General features: G+C 36.3%; 1 protein-coding gene across 1 annotated transcript in view; it reads left to right on the top strand.

Moving 5' to 3' along the window:
* The window catches only part of C1H8orf34 (chromosome 1 C8orf34 homolog), a 394,456-nt gene that overhangs the window by 244,411 nt on the left and 134,061 nt on the right, over positions 1–15,984 (top strand). The window contains 1 exon segment of the mRNA XM_047524576.1: positions 6,817–6,952. Coding sequence (XP_047380532.1) covers positions 6,817–6,952 — 136 coding nt within the window.

Genomic DNA, 15,984 nt, shown 5'->3' with positions numbered 1-15,984 from the left:
ATTGAAACTATTCGAGATAATTAAAATAGAAAGGGATTTAATTCAGGGAATTAGATGTTTGGGTTGGAAAGTTGAAAGCCAGCGGAGACACCCACAACTTTCAGATGTTTACTGCAGCTGTGGTTCTGAGTCAGGTGTTAGCTATTGCCACTCAGAAGTTAGGAAACTGCAGGAAGCAGCTTTGCATGTCATAAATCCTCTGTGGTAGAAATACAATGATTACTCCAGAGGAATGCAGAGATTTAAATAAATAAACAATCAATGAATAACCTCACATCTGCTGAAGCCCACCCTATTGGGACTGAAGCTATGAAGGGCTCTACCTTTTTCCACCCTCCAGATCTTTGGTTAAATCTAAACTGTACGTGGAGAACTGGTTAGTAAAAGGGTATAAGCAGGGTACTTCTTAGTCTGTTAGCCTCTCAGGGAGAGAGGCCCAGAACAGAGTAAGAACAGTGCCAAGTGCCTAGTGCCAATACCTGGCTTTTATTTTTCTTTAATTTCTGTTAGTTACTTTCTCATTTGTTTCCTATAGAATTTAAAACATTTTATTTTCTTCGTTTTCTGGGTTAGGGCTGGTCAGATTATATTATAGTTATCCATCTTTTAAAAAATTATCATAAGGTGGTTTTTGGTGGTCCTTTTCTACCCTTGTTATCTTAAGAATTATGAGATTTTTAGTTGAGAAAGTATTCCTGGTTACTTCTAAGAAATTTCCAGTTGGCCAAAATCTCTCCTTAATGTTTGAATTGGTATCTACTTGTGATCAAAGACAGTCTATCTGTTCAGTGTACAGCACAGGGAAAACATTTGGGGAATATACTGGAGAAAACTTCACTTAGAAAACAGGGTCTCAGTAAGGAAAGAAGGAAGAGAGAGAGGGAGGGGGAACAGGAAGGAATTCCACAGCTAGGAAAGGAAGGAAAGGCAGAAGAAAAGAAAGGATGGAAAGAAGAAAGGCTCTGATATTATAGGGGAGGTAAAAATTTACCTCCTTTCCTTTCAGATGCTTTATCTTTTTTGCTTATTTTTGGATGGGCCTGGGGATTAAATCAACATAACAAAAATTAACAAGAGAAAAACATACAAATTTATCTAAGTAAGTTTTATATGGCATGGGAGCCGTTAAGAGGAAATGAAGAACCAAGAACCGTCAATCACTTATATGCCAAATTGGACAAAGAACAGTAAGTTTTGAAGAATCAATAAAATTACATGGGGAGACAAAAAGGATGTTATTTTGGCAAAGTCTGTACAGAGTTCTCTAGTCTAAACTGCCTGTCCTTGATAATAATAATTTGGCTTTTCTTCTAGTAGAGGGAAGGAATTCTTCACATGAGAATTTCATCTCTTGTTTGTAAAAAACAGAATGAAGGTCAGGGTGATCTTGAACCTGATGTTTTTCAAGTGCCTTTAAGTCAGTATTCCAGAACAGCATATTTGTAACTCTTTCAATACCATGAATGTTCAAAAAACTTTTGAACTTTTAAAAAAATGTTCCTGGTATTTCCTCCCTTGATTTATCTGATATTGAAAAATCTTTGGACAGAAACTTACTCAAATTCTTTAATTTGTTTTTCTCCTTCTCTTTCAATTTATGCAAAAATTCTTAAATATAGATGTCTGTTTCTTTCTCTGGGTTATTTAATCCTAGACACCTGCTTCCTTTAATAATGTTGTTAGGGAAACAGAGCTAGTGAGACCTCCATTTGTGTTTGATGTTTTCTGTTTTTTGTAAACTAAACATGGATGTTTAGCGTCCTCCCATGACTAAACTGGATTCTTTCTAGCTATATCACCCCTTAGATCTTGGTAAGTACTCATAGTTACTAGGAGTTTATTGAACTTCTTTCAAAGGATGAATATTGGTAAAGAAAGAGAGAGTGGAGATTTTTCAGTGAGACCTCTTCCAAGAAGACAAGAGCCAATTTCAATGTCAACGCTGCAGTTGCATTTAATGCCTCCCAAGCCAGAGCAGTTGCTGAAACAGTTTCAGTTGCAGCATTCTGAAGTCTCTGAGGAGCTAGCAAATGAATTCCAGAAGTTTCCTACTCTAAGATTCTTTTTCTCCCACACTGTGGGTAGTTATTCTCAACTGGAACAAAAGGTGATACCAAGATAGGGATAGGGAGAGGCCAGGGAATCTTCAAGAAGCCTCTTTAAATACTCTCCTTAAATTCACATGTGAAAGAAGAGTTTTGTCAGGGAGTGTTTTCTGATCATCTAAACGTAGTCAATTGAATTTCTATCTTATTACCTTCTCTACATGTTAAGCAGGTTGAAAACACTTTCACAATTATTATGAATGCCATTCCACTATTTTGCTTTTATTAGTAGAGAAGCACTACAAAGGCAAGTAGATAGTTGACAGGTTTGGGTGTTTGAACATGTCCTCAAATGTAATGAGTATTCATTTGTCTGCAAGTCCTAGACCTGAATGAAACACATAATTTCTTCTTACCAGAATGAAGAAAAATAGGACTCATCTCATTAGTAAGTCAGTGTGGTATGCTTTGTGGTTCCAAAATTAAAATTGAGAAAGAACTTTCAGTTCTGATTTGTAGTAATATGCCCCCCCATAGATTGTTGCCTTATTTAAACATTTTTCTTTTACACATTCAATTTCTTCTTTTTAACAGTATCAGATATCCCCTCATCACAGAATTATAATGAGAATGTATGAAGAAGCATCGACTTGGATTAAACTATGTAGTACAATGTTTCTGGAACTTCCTAAATTGTCTGCCATAAATAGTCATTCAGTTACTTCTTTAAACATTCTGGGAATGAGGTGATTATCTCCTCCATGACATGGCACCATATAAGTGTATGCTTTTGAATACCTCTAAGTATTAGAAAGGTGTTACATTAGTCCAGAAATAACACTTCCTTCTCCTAAGACCCATTCCTTCTCTGGAACCACAGAGGGAACTCTGATATCTCTCTTATGTGACAAACTTTTAGATAGATACTTGAAGGTTGCCATTGTAGAAATAAATGAAGACCACCCACATGTGAGCAAGCAGCAAATATTTAATCTATTTATCCGGCATCTTGTAGGATGGGATTAGCCCCTATCACTTGGATTTATCACAGACTCTAAGGCTGAAAGGGAATGGGAAAACTTACTAATTTTTAGTTCAAGAATATCATTGATTCTTTCTACCCTTCCAGAAGAATGTAGGTGGTAAGGGCAGTGGTTTCTGAGTGAGATAATGTTCTTTGGTATTTCTTGTGAAGTATGTGCCTTGGTATAAAGTTTGTATTCCCAAGCCTGGAAATATAAAATCAGTCAATTATTGAGAAACTGTAAAGACTATAGCTTTTGGGCAAGGAGATGTTTCAACCATCCTGATAATAGACATATAAAAATTAAAACATGTCAAATACCATTCCACAAAAAATTAGAGCTGTATAAATTCATTGGATGGTGTTCAAAAGGTCTTTGAAACTGGTTCTTGGCTATATTCTACCTTTACAGTTTTTCAGAAACTGTGTTGTCGATGAGTGACACATGATTCAAAAATGACCTCATCTTTCTTTTAAAGTTTCTCTAGTCATGTTGATATAAGGCTGTAAACAATGTATTTGTACCATGATAAGAATTTCCTGGAGAAATTTAACTAGCATGCATTTCAAACTATCTGGTGCCACCAACACCACCAGAGATTATCTGGGTGAGGCTAGAACCATAGTGTGTCTGTCTTTTCTTTTCTTTCTTTCTTTTTCCTTCCTATTATTAGAACATCATAGTTATACATAGTAGTTGGGTTCATTTTGAAAAAATCATACATGTGATGAATTTGATTTCAGTTCCCATTTCCCCCACCACCTATTGCTCCCCTCCTTCCTCCTGCCTCCCCCTGTTCTCCTTCAGTGCTCTAATAGTCTTCCTTTGCTCCTTTATTTATTTATTTTTGATTGGTTCTTTCTACATATATAGAAAGTTGAAATTTCCTTTGATACATCCATATATGCATATAACATGATTTTCTTAAATCGTTTCATAGTTCTTTCTTTTTCCCATTTCCTCTCCCTCTCTCTTGTTCTCCTCCTTCTACTCCACTGATCTTCCCTATATGTTTATGATTTCTGATCCCTGCCCTCTCACCCTCTATCTTCTTTCTTTTATTTTGCTCCAGCTTCCATATATGAAAGAAAATATTCATCCTTGATTTTCTGAGTCTGGCTTATTTCACTTAACGTGATATAGAAGCATAGGTTTTTCATTGTTCTTTTCAGAATAATGAGTTAAATGTTGATATTTTATAATGCTGATTTTTAATTCATCCAGGAATTAATCTTAAGAATTTATATAGGATCATAACTTTGGTAAAGGCTGCTTATTTGGCAGAATGATCTGCTAGAACATTTTCTTTAACACCATATTATTTCTTTTCTCATGAGCCTCACTCTTTAGAATAGTGACAACTTTATAAGTAGAAATATAAAAAAAATTGTTTTATATACCTTGTCTAGTTCTTGATGGAGATTCCAGCAGAGTCAAAAAACCCTCTGCTTCCAAAGCATCCCAAAGTTATAATTTAAAGGAAAAACAAAGTATGCCTTGCAGATATTTACTTTGGGGTCTTTCACCAGTCAACAAACTTAAGTAAGTGCAGTAGTTCTGCTATCTGTACAGAATTTACTTCAAGTGTAGGACTCCATTCTATAAGAGAACTTAAATTAGTGGTAGTGTGGGGAATTTCCCTCATCCCTCTGAAGGCTCACTGAAATGAACTGAAAATAGACAGAATAGCAAGAGAAAAAGCATACAGACTTATTAATGTGCATAGAAACATCATGAGATGATGACTACCCAATAACCCACGGAGATTCAGAAATTTGTGTATGAACCTTCTTAATAGGGGGAGAGAAATGATAATTTGTAGTTAAATTTGAGGGGTAATAAGTGAGTTTTTAGGAGAGTTAAATGGGCTTAAAAAATATATAAGGGCTGAGACAAAATTCCTCCGGACTCCAGGTGTGGTGTTTGATTTTCAGTTTCTTTCCTGAGGTTAATCTTTCCTGGTTAATGAGATTTTTACAACAATTACATTCTGTAGGAAGAAGACTTCCATTGTCAGATAAGGAAACTTCAATGAAACTTTCCCCTGAGCTTCCTTAGAGAACATGGATCGAAGATGATCAAGATACAGGGGGTAGAGGAGACTAGAGAGATCTTAGATCTGAGATGGTTTTTCTTTAGCTTAGCATTTCAAGATACCATACTTTAGGGTATTATTTTCTGAACCCTAATAGTAGCATACTGTGTTTAATTTCAAATGTTGAAGTATGATCTCACAACAAATAATCTCCGGTCAAGATTTTCCTTATGAATCCTTTAAAAAAAAAAAAAAAAAAAAAAAGGTTAGTAGTACAGAAATTTCCTTAACTGAGTAAAAGAAATCATGAAATTCCATTTTTCTGGTAGGGACAGGAAAATGGCAGAAATTATGGTGTTGCAGTGGTGATTAGTAAGTAAGAAGAGACAGTATCTCATGAGAGGTTCATTGCTGACTGAAAAGTGTTCTGTGTTCTCAGGCAGTAGTTGTGTCTGTATTGGCCCAGAAACCAGTAACTCAATAAGACAGCCTATAACTACTCCAGCAAAAGCACCAGGTTTTAAATGGCAGCTAGGATGTTAAACAAGGGACTAAGTCTTTGCAACCAGGTCAAGGTGATGAGTTTTTGATTGACTCCCATGAAACTGAGTTAAAATTCTAAAGGCTTCTCCAGTTTGCTTAAGCATAAGGAGACAAAGGACTTTTACTTGGGATTGCCTGTTGAAGGATACTGTTGACCATCCTGCTTCAGAAGGACTGTACTTATTTTAGACTGAGTTGTCACCCTCTCAGGAAAATTTCACACTCAAAATTTTGCAATATCCAGTTAAATCTAGAAATCCCCTCTACTGTTTTATGAAGGATCTAGGACTTTTTTATACCCTTTAGTTTATCACAAGACAATAAGTTGCCTCCTCATGTAGATAATGCCATTAATAATGATTACATTTTGGCAAAATATAATTGATCCTTTGAAAATTTATGTCTTTGCTAAGGCTAAAAGCAAGTAAATGAAATCCTTTTTGCAAGCTTGTATATTCTTGGAACAAAGAAGAAGATTATGTACATCTTATATGGGAATTGAATCACAAAAGAAATTTAAATCTTTTAAGTCTTGATTGAGGACCTGGGAAAAACAGAAGGAGTTTCAGGGACCCTCTGGAGCATGACTGTCCAGTTATCTGATTGTCCTCCCCAGGAATAGAGGAAAAATTGACAGCAAAAAAATTAAACAATTTCAGGTAAATTCTGATTGGTGGTTTTTGGATGGAGAAGCTGAAGCAGACTAATTGGAAATGGAAGATTTATGTAATTGGTTTTAGAGGATATTTGACTTTATCTCTGGTTGAGTTGGAAAAAATGACAAAAAAACAAGGCAGCTGGCAGTCATTGACCAAGTCCTGATCATTGGAGGCTGATCGCCACACAGGTTCTGGTTTGGCTTTCCTGGATAAAGTTACAGGGGAGATTGTGGATCTGCTTTCTATGTGGTGTATGTTTTACCCATTGTCTCTTTGTATTTTCAGTCTCTCACCTTTTTGAGTCTTATAATAATTTGTCTCCAATTACAACTAGAAATGATCTGAAAAATAATTGATTCATGAGGTTAGATTTTTGCAAAGGGACTATATAAAATAATGTCTTGCATAACAAACTACTGGCATCTTGCCTACATGTATCTACTGAAAGACACGAACTTTTAAATTCTACCAGATTTAATTTTTTTTTCTCTGTGATTGTGTTGTTGCAGAGGATCTTGATGATTTAAGAATGGAGGGAGTAACAACCCTGGTACCTTCTGGGAGCAAATTTAACCAAGGCCGACCTACTCATCCTGCTGAGCCCCAGGCCAAGGTCACACTGAATATCTGTTCAAGGTGTGCCAGGTAAAACACATAATAGGTGTACAGTACATAAACTTGATTTTTACAACCCAAGAGTTTGGTGCAAAGAGTGTATTCCTGTGTGTTAAGAAAAACTTTTCTTCTGATTATCTTTTGTGCTAACATTGGCAAGGAAGTTAGTTATGCAGTTTATCCTTGTGCCCAATGCCACTCAGACCAACAATGAATCAAAGAGTTTAAATTGTCTTCACTTCACAGCTTGAGACTATTTTAAGTCTCTCTGTCTCTGAATTTCATTTGCTGTCTGCCTTTCTGTTCCTTTTCAAAGGAAGATTCAAGGGGTTCTGTACATTCAAAGCCACTTTTAAAGCACCTGCATAAAGAAAGAGTTTGCCCAGGTACAATTTAAGATCTGATATTATTGGCCTTTTAACCTGCCCCTCATCCTGTTCACCTCCTGGAAAGCATTTAATCAGCTTGATGCTTTTCAGTTTTGGCAGCTGGAAGCAATCTTTGCATATACTGTATGTGGCCAAAGAAGTAGCTTCTGGTTACTGCCAAGTCAGCTCCCAGTGCTGGTCTAGCAGAAACTCACCAAATAGCTTGAATTCATTCTTTTGTAGGAACTAAATCTCATTTGCAAAGAGGCTTTTAAGTCTGTTTAAATGATAAAACAAGCCTTCTAACCCTTATGTAAATGGTTCAGATTAGCAAGAACAATGTGCTGGCTGGCCAATTTTATCTCCTTTTCTTTATGTCTAGCTGTTCTATTGTACTTTTTTGAGAGGGGATTAGCTGCTTGGAAATTGGGAGGGGGAAAGTGCAGGAAAATCATCTCCTCTGATTTTTGTAGCTTTTCCTCTTTTGCTTTTCCCCTTTGGAATTTTTACTTTAATTGTCACTAGCTTAGAAAAGTAGAAAGGAGAGCTCTTAGAAAACTAGGGAATGTTGTTTGAGGCCATTAAGAAAAGTATAGAACAGTGAAAACACCAAGGGGAACTTTGCCATAGACTAGGAATATTTAGTGAAATGACTTTTTTGTATTTGGGTTGTTAAGAAAATGTGTACTGCTTATGTGATAATATTTAGAGCATCCTGAGTGTACAAGGTCATCTATGGAAGAGTTATTTGGCATTTTGTTTTAAACTTTGTAGTGTATTTATTCATTTATAATTTGATTGGAGGGGGGAATGATGCTTGGCCCTTTATATCACTAACAGAAGATTGGGGTATGAGGTGTTTGCTTTTTCAGAAGGGAATGCTTATGGAGATAAGTTTTTTAAATGAATCCATTGAGGATTCGAAACAGGAAAAGACCAAACACATTCTTAGCCCTAAATTATCATTCAGTTTCCCAATAATCGAATTAAGATTGTAAATCACATCCAACCTGCATTAAAGGTGAGTGTTTAACTCAATTTATTTAAGAAATATTCATCTAAATAATATTTAGTTATATATATTGTAATCTCACGATGTATTACAAACTAGTCTAATTTTGTTAACTGTGTAAAGTCTTTTAATTCCCAGATAACTCTGAGAATTAATGATTATTATCCCCCTTTTATAGATAAGAAAACTGAAGCATTAGTAGGTAAAATAGCTTGTTCAAAGTAATACAACCAGTAAGTAGTAAAACAGTTTCAAACCCATGGTGTGGAGGTTGATAGGTTGCCTGTTAGTCCTTTTGTTTTGTTGTTAAGTATCAACTATTGTCTGAAGGTAAAGACAGAAAGAGGTCCATAAAACAAGAAGATAAAGATTTGAGTGTTGGAAATGATGAGTGTTCAAAATTGTTTCCTTGGAAAATAAGGCAAAGTCCTTTCAAAAGGAGAAGAAAAGTATATTGATGCAGAGCAAAATGGAAAACAGTATGGAAAAAGACTCTATGCTGTTCACTTTAGAGTGGCTACTATTGATAGAACTTAGAGTAAAAGAAAAAACTAATATTGATAGTGAAGAGCTATGAAGAATCTGAGATTTGAATGTATTCACAAGCTGTTACTCTGCTGCTGTGTTATGCATGTTAGCAGAAGACATGAAATTCCTGGGAGAGAGACTATGGGCTGTTTTATTCATAAAATAATAATAATAATTAGCATCTTCATTGGTTCCCTGTTCCAAAATTCTCATTGAGTGACACAAATAGTGTTGTAGGTTGCATTCAGTGAGAAGAACCCTGAGTTTAGGAAACCTGAATATTTTGTAACAGGCACAGTAGGTCTGCTGTTGCTCCAATGGAACCGCCACATCTATCTTCAAAGGTTGTTAACTATACAAACATCCTTGAACAAATTAAAGACTTTCAATATCTCTAAACATGAAAGACTCATGAAGAATTATCTTCCAATACTATTTAGGGTCAATCACTTTTGTAGTGCATTGATGTCATTATCAACGTTTTCCATCTTTAATTCATCATCAGTTCATGTCCATAAATTGCCTCACCTCAGCTATCTAAGTTGTAAGCAAGGAACTTAGGACTGCCATATACATTCTAAGCCAGAGATAAGGAATATCAGAGGCAGAAATCATAATCTAGAGAACTGTGGTAATGTCCAATAGTTTTAGGTATTCACATAATATTTTAAAGTATCACTAGATTTGTGTCTTAGTCACAAAAAAGTTATCACAAAAAAGTAATAACTGGGTGGATTATAAATGACAGACATGTATGTCTCACAGTGCGAAGGCTGGGAAGTCTTAAGATAGGCACTATCAGTGTCTTCGTACTGCATTGTCACATGGTGCTGGGGTTGGAACCCAGAGTCTCACACAGGCAAAGCATGATGTGCTCTACCACTGAACTGCACTTCCTCTGACCCCCAAGGTCTCTTTTATAAAAGCACTAATCCCATTCATGGGCGCTGTACCCTCATGACCTTCCAGAGGCCCAGCCTCCTAATACCTTCACTTCAGGGTCAGATTTTAACCCTTGAACTTAGAAGCATGCAGACATTTAGAACATACCAATTCGTTACTAATTTCACATACAAAATTGGGATTTCTACTTTCTCTTAATTATCAGTGGAGTTGATAATACTGGGTCCATTTTCTGAAATTATTTTACAGAAGCAGTTTGCCCTTCTAGACCCTGAGGCCAACAGTCATGCTCCAATGCATCTGAGTTTGTCTGTCCAATTTCATTCATTTATACTACCTCTATGAATTCTGGATGGCTTCCTTTGTAATCTCTGATTTGTAGAAAGGCTGTGTGGAAGAGGAAAGACCTTCCCTCTGTCATCTGAAGGTTCAATAATTCGGTCTATGGAATAAATGAGAGAAAAGGTATACAAAATAACTCTGCATCACAGGCAAGAAAAGACCCTAAACCCAGTGAGATTTAGGAACCTATGTACTTTATTCATAGGGAAGAGGAGAGGAGGGATGTAAACAATTTAGGGAAGAGGAAATGATTTTTAGGAAAGGAAAATGATAGTTTGTGACAAGTTTTGTCTGCATGTGGTTTCTTGTAATGAACTTCTGAAGGGCTTGTGGTGTAATTTCTGATGATTACAGTTAATCTTCCCTAGCTGATATGAGTGCAATTGAGTTTCTTTTGTATCTGTCTTTAGGCAGTTACAGGGAGTTCAGAGAAAGCCTCTCATTGCATTTGCTATTTTTAAGTGCCTTTATCTCAAAGTAATCAATATACTCAAATAGCATATTTTGGAGTGGCAATGATCTGGTTTCCTTCAGCTGGAATGGCAAAGATATACAATGAAGAATCAGGAGTGGAAGACTGTAGCTGGAAAGAACCTGGGCAGGCCATTGTAAGAAGGATCCAGTTCCAAGAGGAGGAAGGCAAGATCCCAGTGTCTCAGGGTATCATGTTTGGCAAGGTAAACAGGCTACATCTTCAAAGACCAGGTCATCTTTCAGAATTCAGGTACAGCAAGAAAGTCCTGTGCTATGGGCCAGATCAACATGGATAAAAATGACTTTCATTTGGAGACCAGAACCTATTCCCATTGTTCACAGTGTGGGCACCTGTTCCCAGCAGGGAAGGGACACATGGGATTGAAGTTTAATTCTAAATCTCACTGTTTTGGAGACAGGGTGGTACTGAGGAAAAGTAAGTTTAGGATAACTAATACTAAATTATATCACTTTATTTACCAATACCTTTCCAAATTTTATAGCAAAAGTAGACTGAAAAGACAACCTGTGAAAGGGGGCCTAATGTCCACACTCTAAATTACATAGCATGACAGTCATGGGAAAAATTATGCAAATATTGAGAAAAGCTGGTTCCTTATCTATGAAATGGAGTTAATATATATTTGGAGATGATCTCCAAGGGTGACTGAAAAGACTGGGCAGGAAACTCTGTGCAGAGGCAGCTAATAAATTACTCAAGGCTGGGGTCTCCAGGGACTGGATCCCCTGGTTTGCCCAATACACCTCCATCCTTGCCCATCTTTTTGAGAGACTCACATTAAAGTGTTAAGAGATTGAAAAAAAAAAAGTGCTATTTTCCTGACATTGGGGGATTTTCTCCATGTCTCAGGTTTTTGAGTTTTCCGGGGCAGAAAACTAGGGTCCATCTTCCAAAATTTCTTTGTTCAATAAAACAGTATGAGGTAGCAACATTCTTGTTAGTTCATTCATTGTTTTTTAGAGTTTTAAGGTCATAGAATCATTTTTTTCTCCCATAGAACTAGAAAGGTAAATATTGGTACTAGGGATTGAACCCAGAGGCACTCTACAACTGAGTTACATCCCACCTCTCTTTGTCTTTTTATTTTGAGACGAAGTCTTGCTAAGTCACTGAGGCGAACCTTGATGTTCATCTCCTGCTTAATGGATATGTTGTGATCTTGACTGTAACCCCAAGTTTCTATCAATAACCTTGATAAAGAGTCTATGAGACTCAAGCGATGTTCTACAAGAGCCCATTAATAATCGAGTTAGCATAATACATTTCATTACATTTTCATTTTTCTCAATCTTTTTTCAGTACTCTGTTACTTGTGAACTACTTATGGGGTTGTTGTGGCTCAAATCATGATACGCCAAAGTACGGTAGGTACTTTGGCATGCTGAGCACTTTGCACTACAGGAGATGGATAGACCTCAGGAACAAGATCTTTCTGAGTTTCTTCCATCTCCTATCTCCCACCTCTTTTATTTCTTGAAGGGAATCCTAAAAACCAAAGTTCCTATTCCTGAATCTTTGGATCTTCATTTTTGAAGTCTCCCATGTCACGTAAAATGATGATTAAATACATTTATGATGCTTTCTTTTGTTAACCTGACTTTGATTGTAGTAGTTTTGGATGTGAGTCCTTTAACAGTTGAGGAAAATTACCAGCTCTTTCTGCCCATCAGGGTCTCAGTGTCTGGACTCAGGCTTGCATGATGTATGTCCAGAACATTATTGTACTTATCAAGCTGAGGGCATACAGCTGCGGGTCTTAGAACTTCTTTTTAAAACATTTTAATTAAAAAAAATATATTTGTATTGAGTAATTTATTTATTGGTACTAGGGATTGAACCCAGAGGCACTCTACCACTGAGCTACATCCCAGCTCTTTTTGTCTTTTTATTTTGAGACGAAGTCTTGCTAAGTCGCTGAGGCTGACCTTGATGTGCACCTCCCGCCTCAGTGCTCATCCAAGTTGCTGGGATTGCAGACATACGCCACTGAGCCTGGCTCAATTTTATTTTTAAATGACAAATAATCATTGGCTATAGTATATAATTATGGGGTACAATGTGATATTTTGACAAATGCTTACATTGTAAAATAATTAAATCAAGCTAATTAGCAAGCCCATCACCAAACATATTTACCTTCTTTTGTGATTAGAACATTTAAATGTACACTTTCAGTGATTTCAAAGTATGCAGTGTATTATAGTCACCTTTTTATGTAACATCATTAAAACGTAGTCCTTCTAAGTGAAATTTTGTGCTCTTTGATCAATATCCTCCCTTTTCTCCATGCCCCCCCCACCCTAGCCTCAGTTAACTATCATGTTATTCTCTACCTCTGTGACTGACTTTTAAAAAATTCCATATAAGTGAGTCCTGTAATATTAGTCTTTCTGGGTCTAGCATATTCTTAACATGACATCCTTTAGGTTCATCCATGTTGGTGACAATGACAGGATTTCTTTCATTTTTCAAGGCAGAATAGTATTCTTCTATGTATATGCATTTTTTTCATCCTTTCATCCAGTGATGAAAACCTAGGTTGCATCCACATCTTGGCTATTGTTATTAATGCTGTAAGGAACATGGAATGCAGATCCTCTTTTGTATACTAATTTCAATTTTGAAGCTTCTGCACAGCAAAGAAAACTATAGAGTGATGACATAATCTATGAACTGGAAAAATGTATTTTGAACCATTCACCTGATAAGGGATTCATATCCAAAACATATAAGGAACTCAAAACTTGGAATGGACCCACCTTTTGATCTAGTTATCCCATTCCTTGGTTTTACCCAAAGGACTTAAAATTAGCACACTACAATAACGCAGCCACATCAATGTTTATAGCAGCTCAATTCACAATAGCTAGATTGTGGAACCAACCTAGATGCCCTTCAACAGATGAATGGATAAAGAAACTGTGGTATATATACACAATGGAATATTATTCAGCCATGAAGAAGAATAATATTATGGCATCTGCAAATAAATGGATGCAATTGGAGAATATCTTGCCAAGTGAAATAAGCCAACCCCAAAAAACCAAAGGCTGAATGTTTTCCCTGATAAGTGGATGATGATATGTAATGCGGGTGGGGGAGTGGCGGGTGAGAGAAGAATGAAGGAACTGTAGATTACATAGAGGGAAATGAGTGGGAGGAGGGATTGAGGGTATGAAAAATGGTGGAATGAGACAGACATCATTACCCTCTGTACATGTATGATTACATGAGTGGTATGAATCTCCATCGTTCACAACCATAGAAATGAAAAGTTGTACCCCATTTGTGTATAATGACTCAAAATGCAGTCTGTAAAAATTAAAAAAATAAATAGATAAAAAGGAACTCAAACAACTTAATATTAAGAAAACAATGAGCCCAATTAAAAAATTGGCAAGGACCTAAATAGACATTTCTCCAAAGAAAAGAGGCAAATTGCCAACATATATAGAAAAAATGCTCATCATCATTAATTATCAGGGAAATAAAAACTCAAACTACAGTGAGATGTCACTTCATACCTGTTAGGATGGCTAAGATCAAAAAGTTGACAGATGATAAGTGCTGGGAAGAATGGAGAAAAGTGGAGAAGAGATTAATACAGCCATTATGGAAAGAGCATGGAGGTTTCTCAGATAATTAAAAAGAGAAATACCTTACCTTCCAGCAATTCTGAGTATATATTCAAGGGAACTGATATCATTATGCTGAAGAGATATCTGCATGAAGCCATTCTCATTCAACCTGGTTGGATGATGATCAGTAATGAAACTGATAGATTATACTGCCATTGATCAGGGGTTGGAGTCCTACACAACTACTGGAGGTAACTTTACTTCTTAAGACATTAGGAAGAGAAGCATTCAGCTGACATTTAATTGCTCTATAAGTATTATGTACAATAAAGGGATTAAAAGATCCAGTGTACAAAAGTTTGTTGATTAGCATAGTTATAAGAAATATTTTTCTATAACTATTTTCCACATGGTTAGAAAAGTGCCAGTGAAAGATAGTATGTGTTTTCAGGCTAGAAATTATCCTAGAGCTGTGGTATTTGCATATCTCATATCTTTGACAAGTGGAAGAATGCATGGCCAACAGATAAGTGGCCACTAAGATAGGTGAAGATGCCACACCATGGCCAGGTGGGGCAGCATACACCTGTAATCCCAGCGACTCAGGAGTCTGAGGCAGAAGGCTCCTTAGAGGCCAGGTATAGCAACTTAGTGAGACCCTATTTTAAAATAAAATAAGAAAAAGTCTGGAGATGTATCTCAGTGGTAAAGTGCCCCTGAGTTCAATCCTCTGTACCTAAAAAGAAAACAAGATTTTAATCCAGAACCTCTATCTCATTTCCCCACCTCAGATCATAAGGTGAGAAGTCACTGTGAAACAGTTTGCAGTAAATACAGCATTGCCCATATAGGTTATAGCAGTGTCCTTAGGGTTGGTGATGTGACTTGCTATAAGGTAGATTTTTAAGACATTGAGTATTTTAAAGAGTCCATTCTGTTACAAATCTTTGAATAATATCATCAAAATAAGTTTCCTCAGTTGCCTAGGAGTCACACCAAGTAATATCAACAAAAAAATAAAGAGTTGATATGTCAGTGATACAAATTATCAGAAACTATCAGCAAAACATTTGTGGTTTGAAAAAAAAATGCCTTGCAAAATTTTGAATTTCACTTTAAATTTCTCCATGAAATGTCTTGTATTTTTTTTTTTAATATTCTAGTTAAGAGACCAATAATAAACAGAGAAAGACTGATACTAAGGCACCAAAATACTACTTCAGTGATTCTTATAAGCCATTTTTCTGGAAAGACCACCCATTAATTCTGCCTACCCACTGCCATTCTTAGGAGTTAAATCTTGTTTTTGTGAACTCATGCCAGGGCATTCCGGGTGGTAAGATGCTATTTGTTTTTGATGGTGCAAGTGTTTGCATTCCTTCATGCTTAACATCAATAGTGCACAAAAAAGGGAGGCGGGAGGCTGAAAGCCATTTTCAAAGAAATTGGATTATAGAGAACATGCAGTGATACTGGCTCAGACACTACAGCATGAGAATCCGAGGAGAAACTTATTTCCAAATAGCCTGCTGATTTTTTAACTGATTTGTCTCATGCCATTTGGCCTAAAATTCTTCATTATTTCTCTACAATGTGTAATATTAAACTACCAAGCTTACTTTTAAGTTGACTTGATAAAGCAGAAATGGATCATCCTTAGTGACAGCATGCTGAAGAAAAGAAGAACATCAAACCTTGTATGAAGGAATTCAAACTTCATTAGGATTTGCTAGCCAACTAAGAGTACTTCATAAGCAGTCACACATTATATTCCATTCACTTTTATGTCTTTTTTTTCCTTTTTTTCCCCCATCTATATTCATAAAGTTTAAATT

Source organism: Sciurus carolinensis, chromosome 1 (genome assembly GCF_902686445.1).
Source record: "Sciurus carolinensis chromosome 1, mSciCar1.2, whole genome shotgun sequence".
Taxonomy (NCBI): Eukaryota; Metazoa; Chordata; class Mammalia; order Rodentia; family Sciuridae; genus Sciurus; species Sciurus carolinensis.
This window is presented reverse-complemented; position numbering and strand designations above follow the sequence as displayed.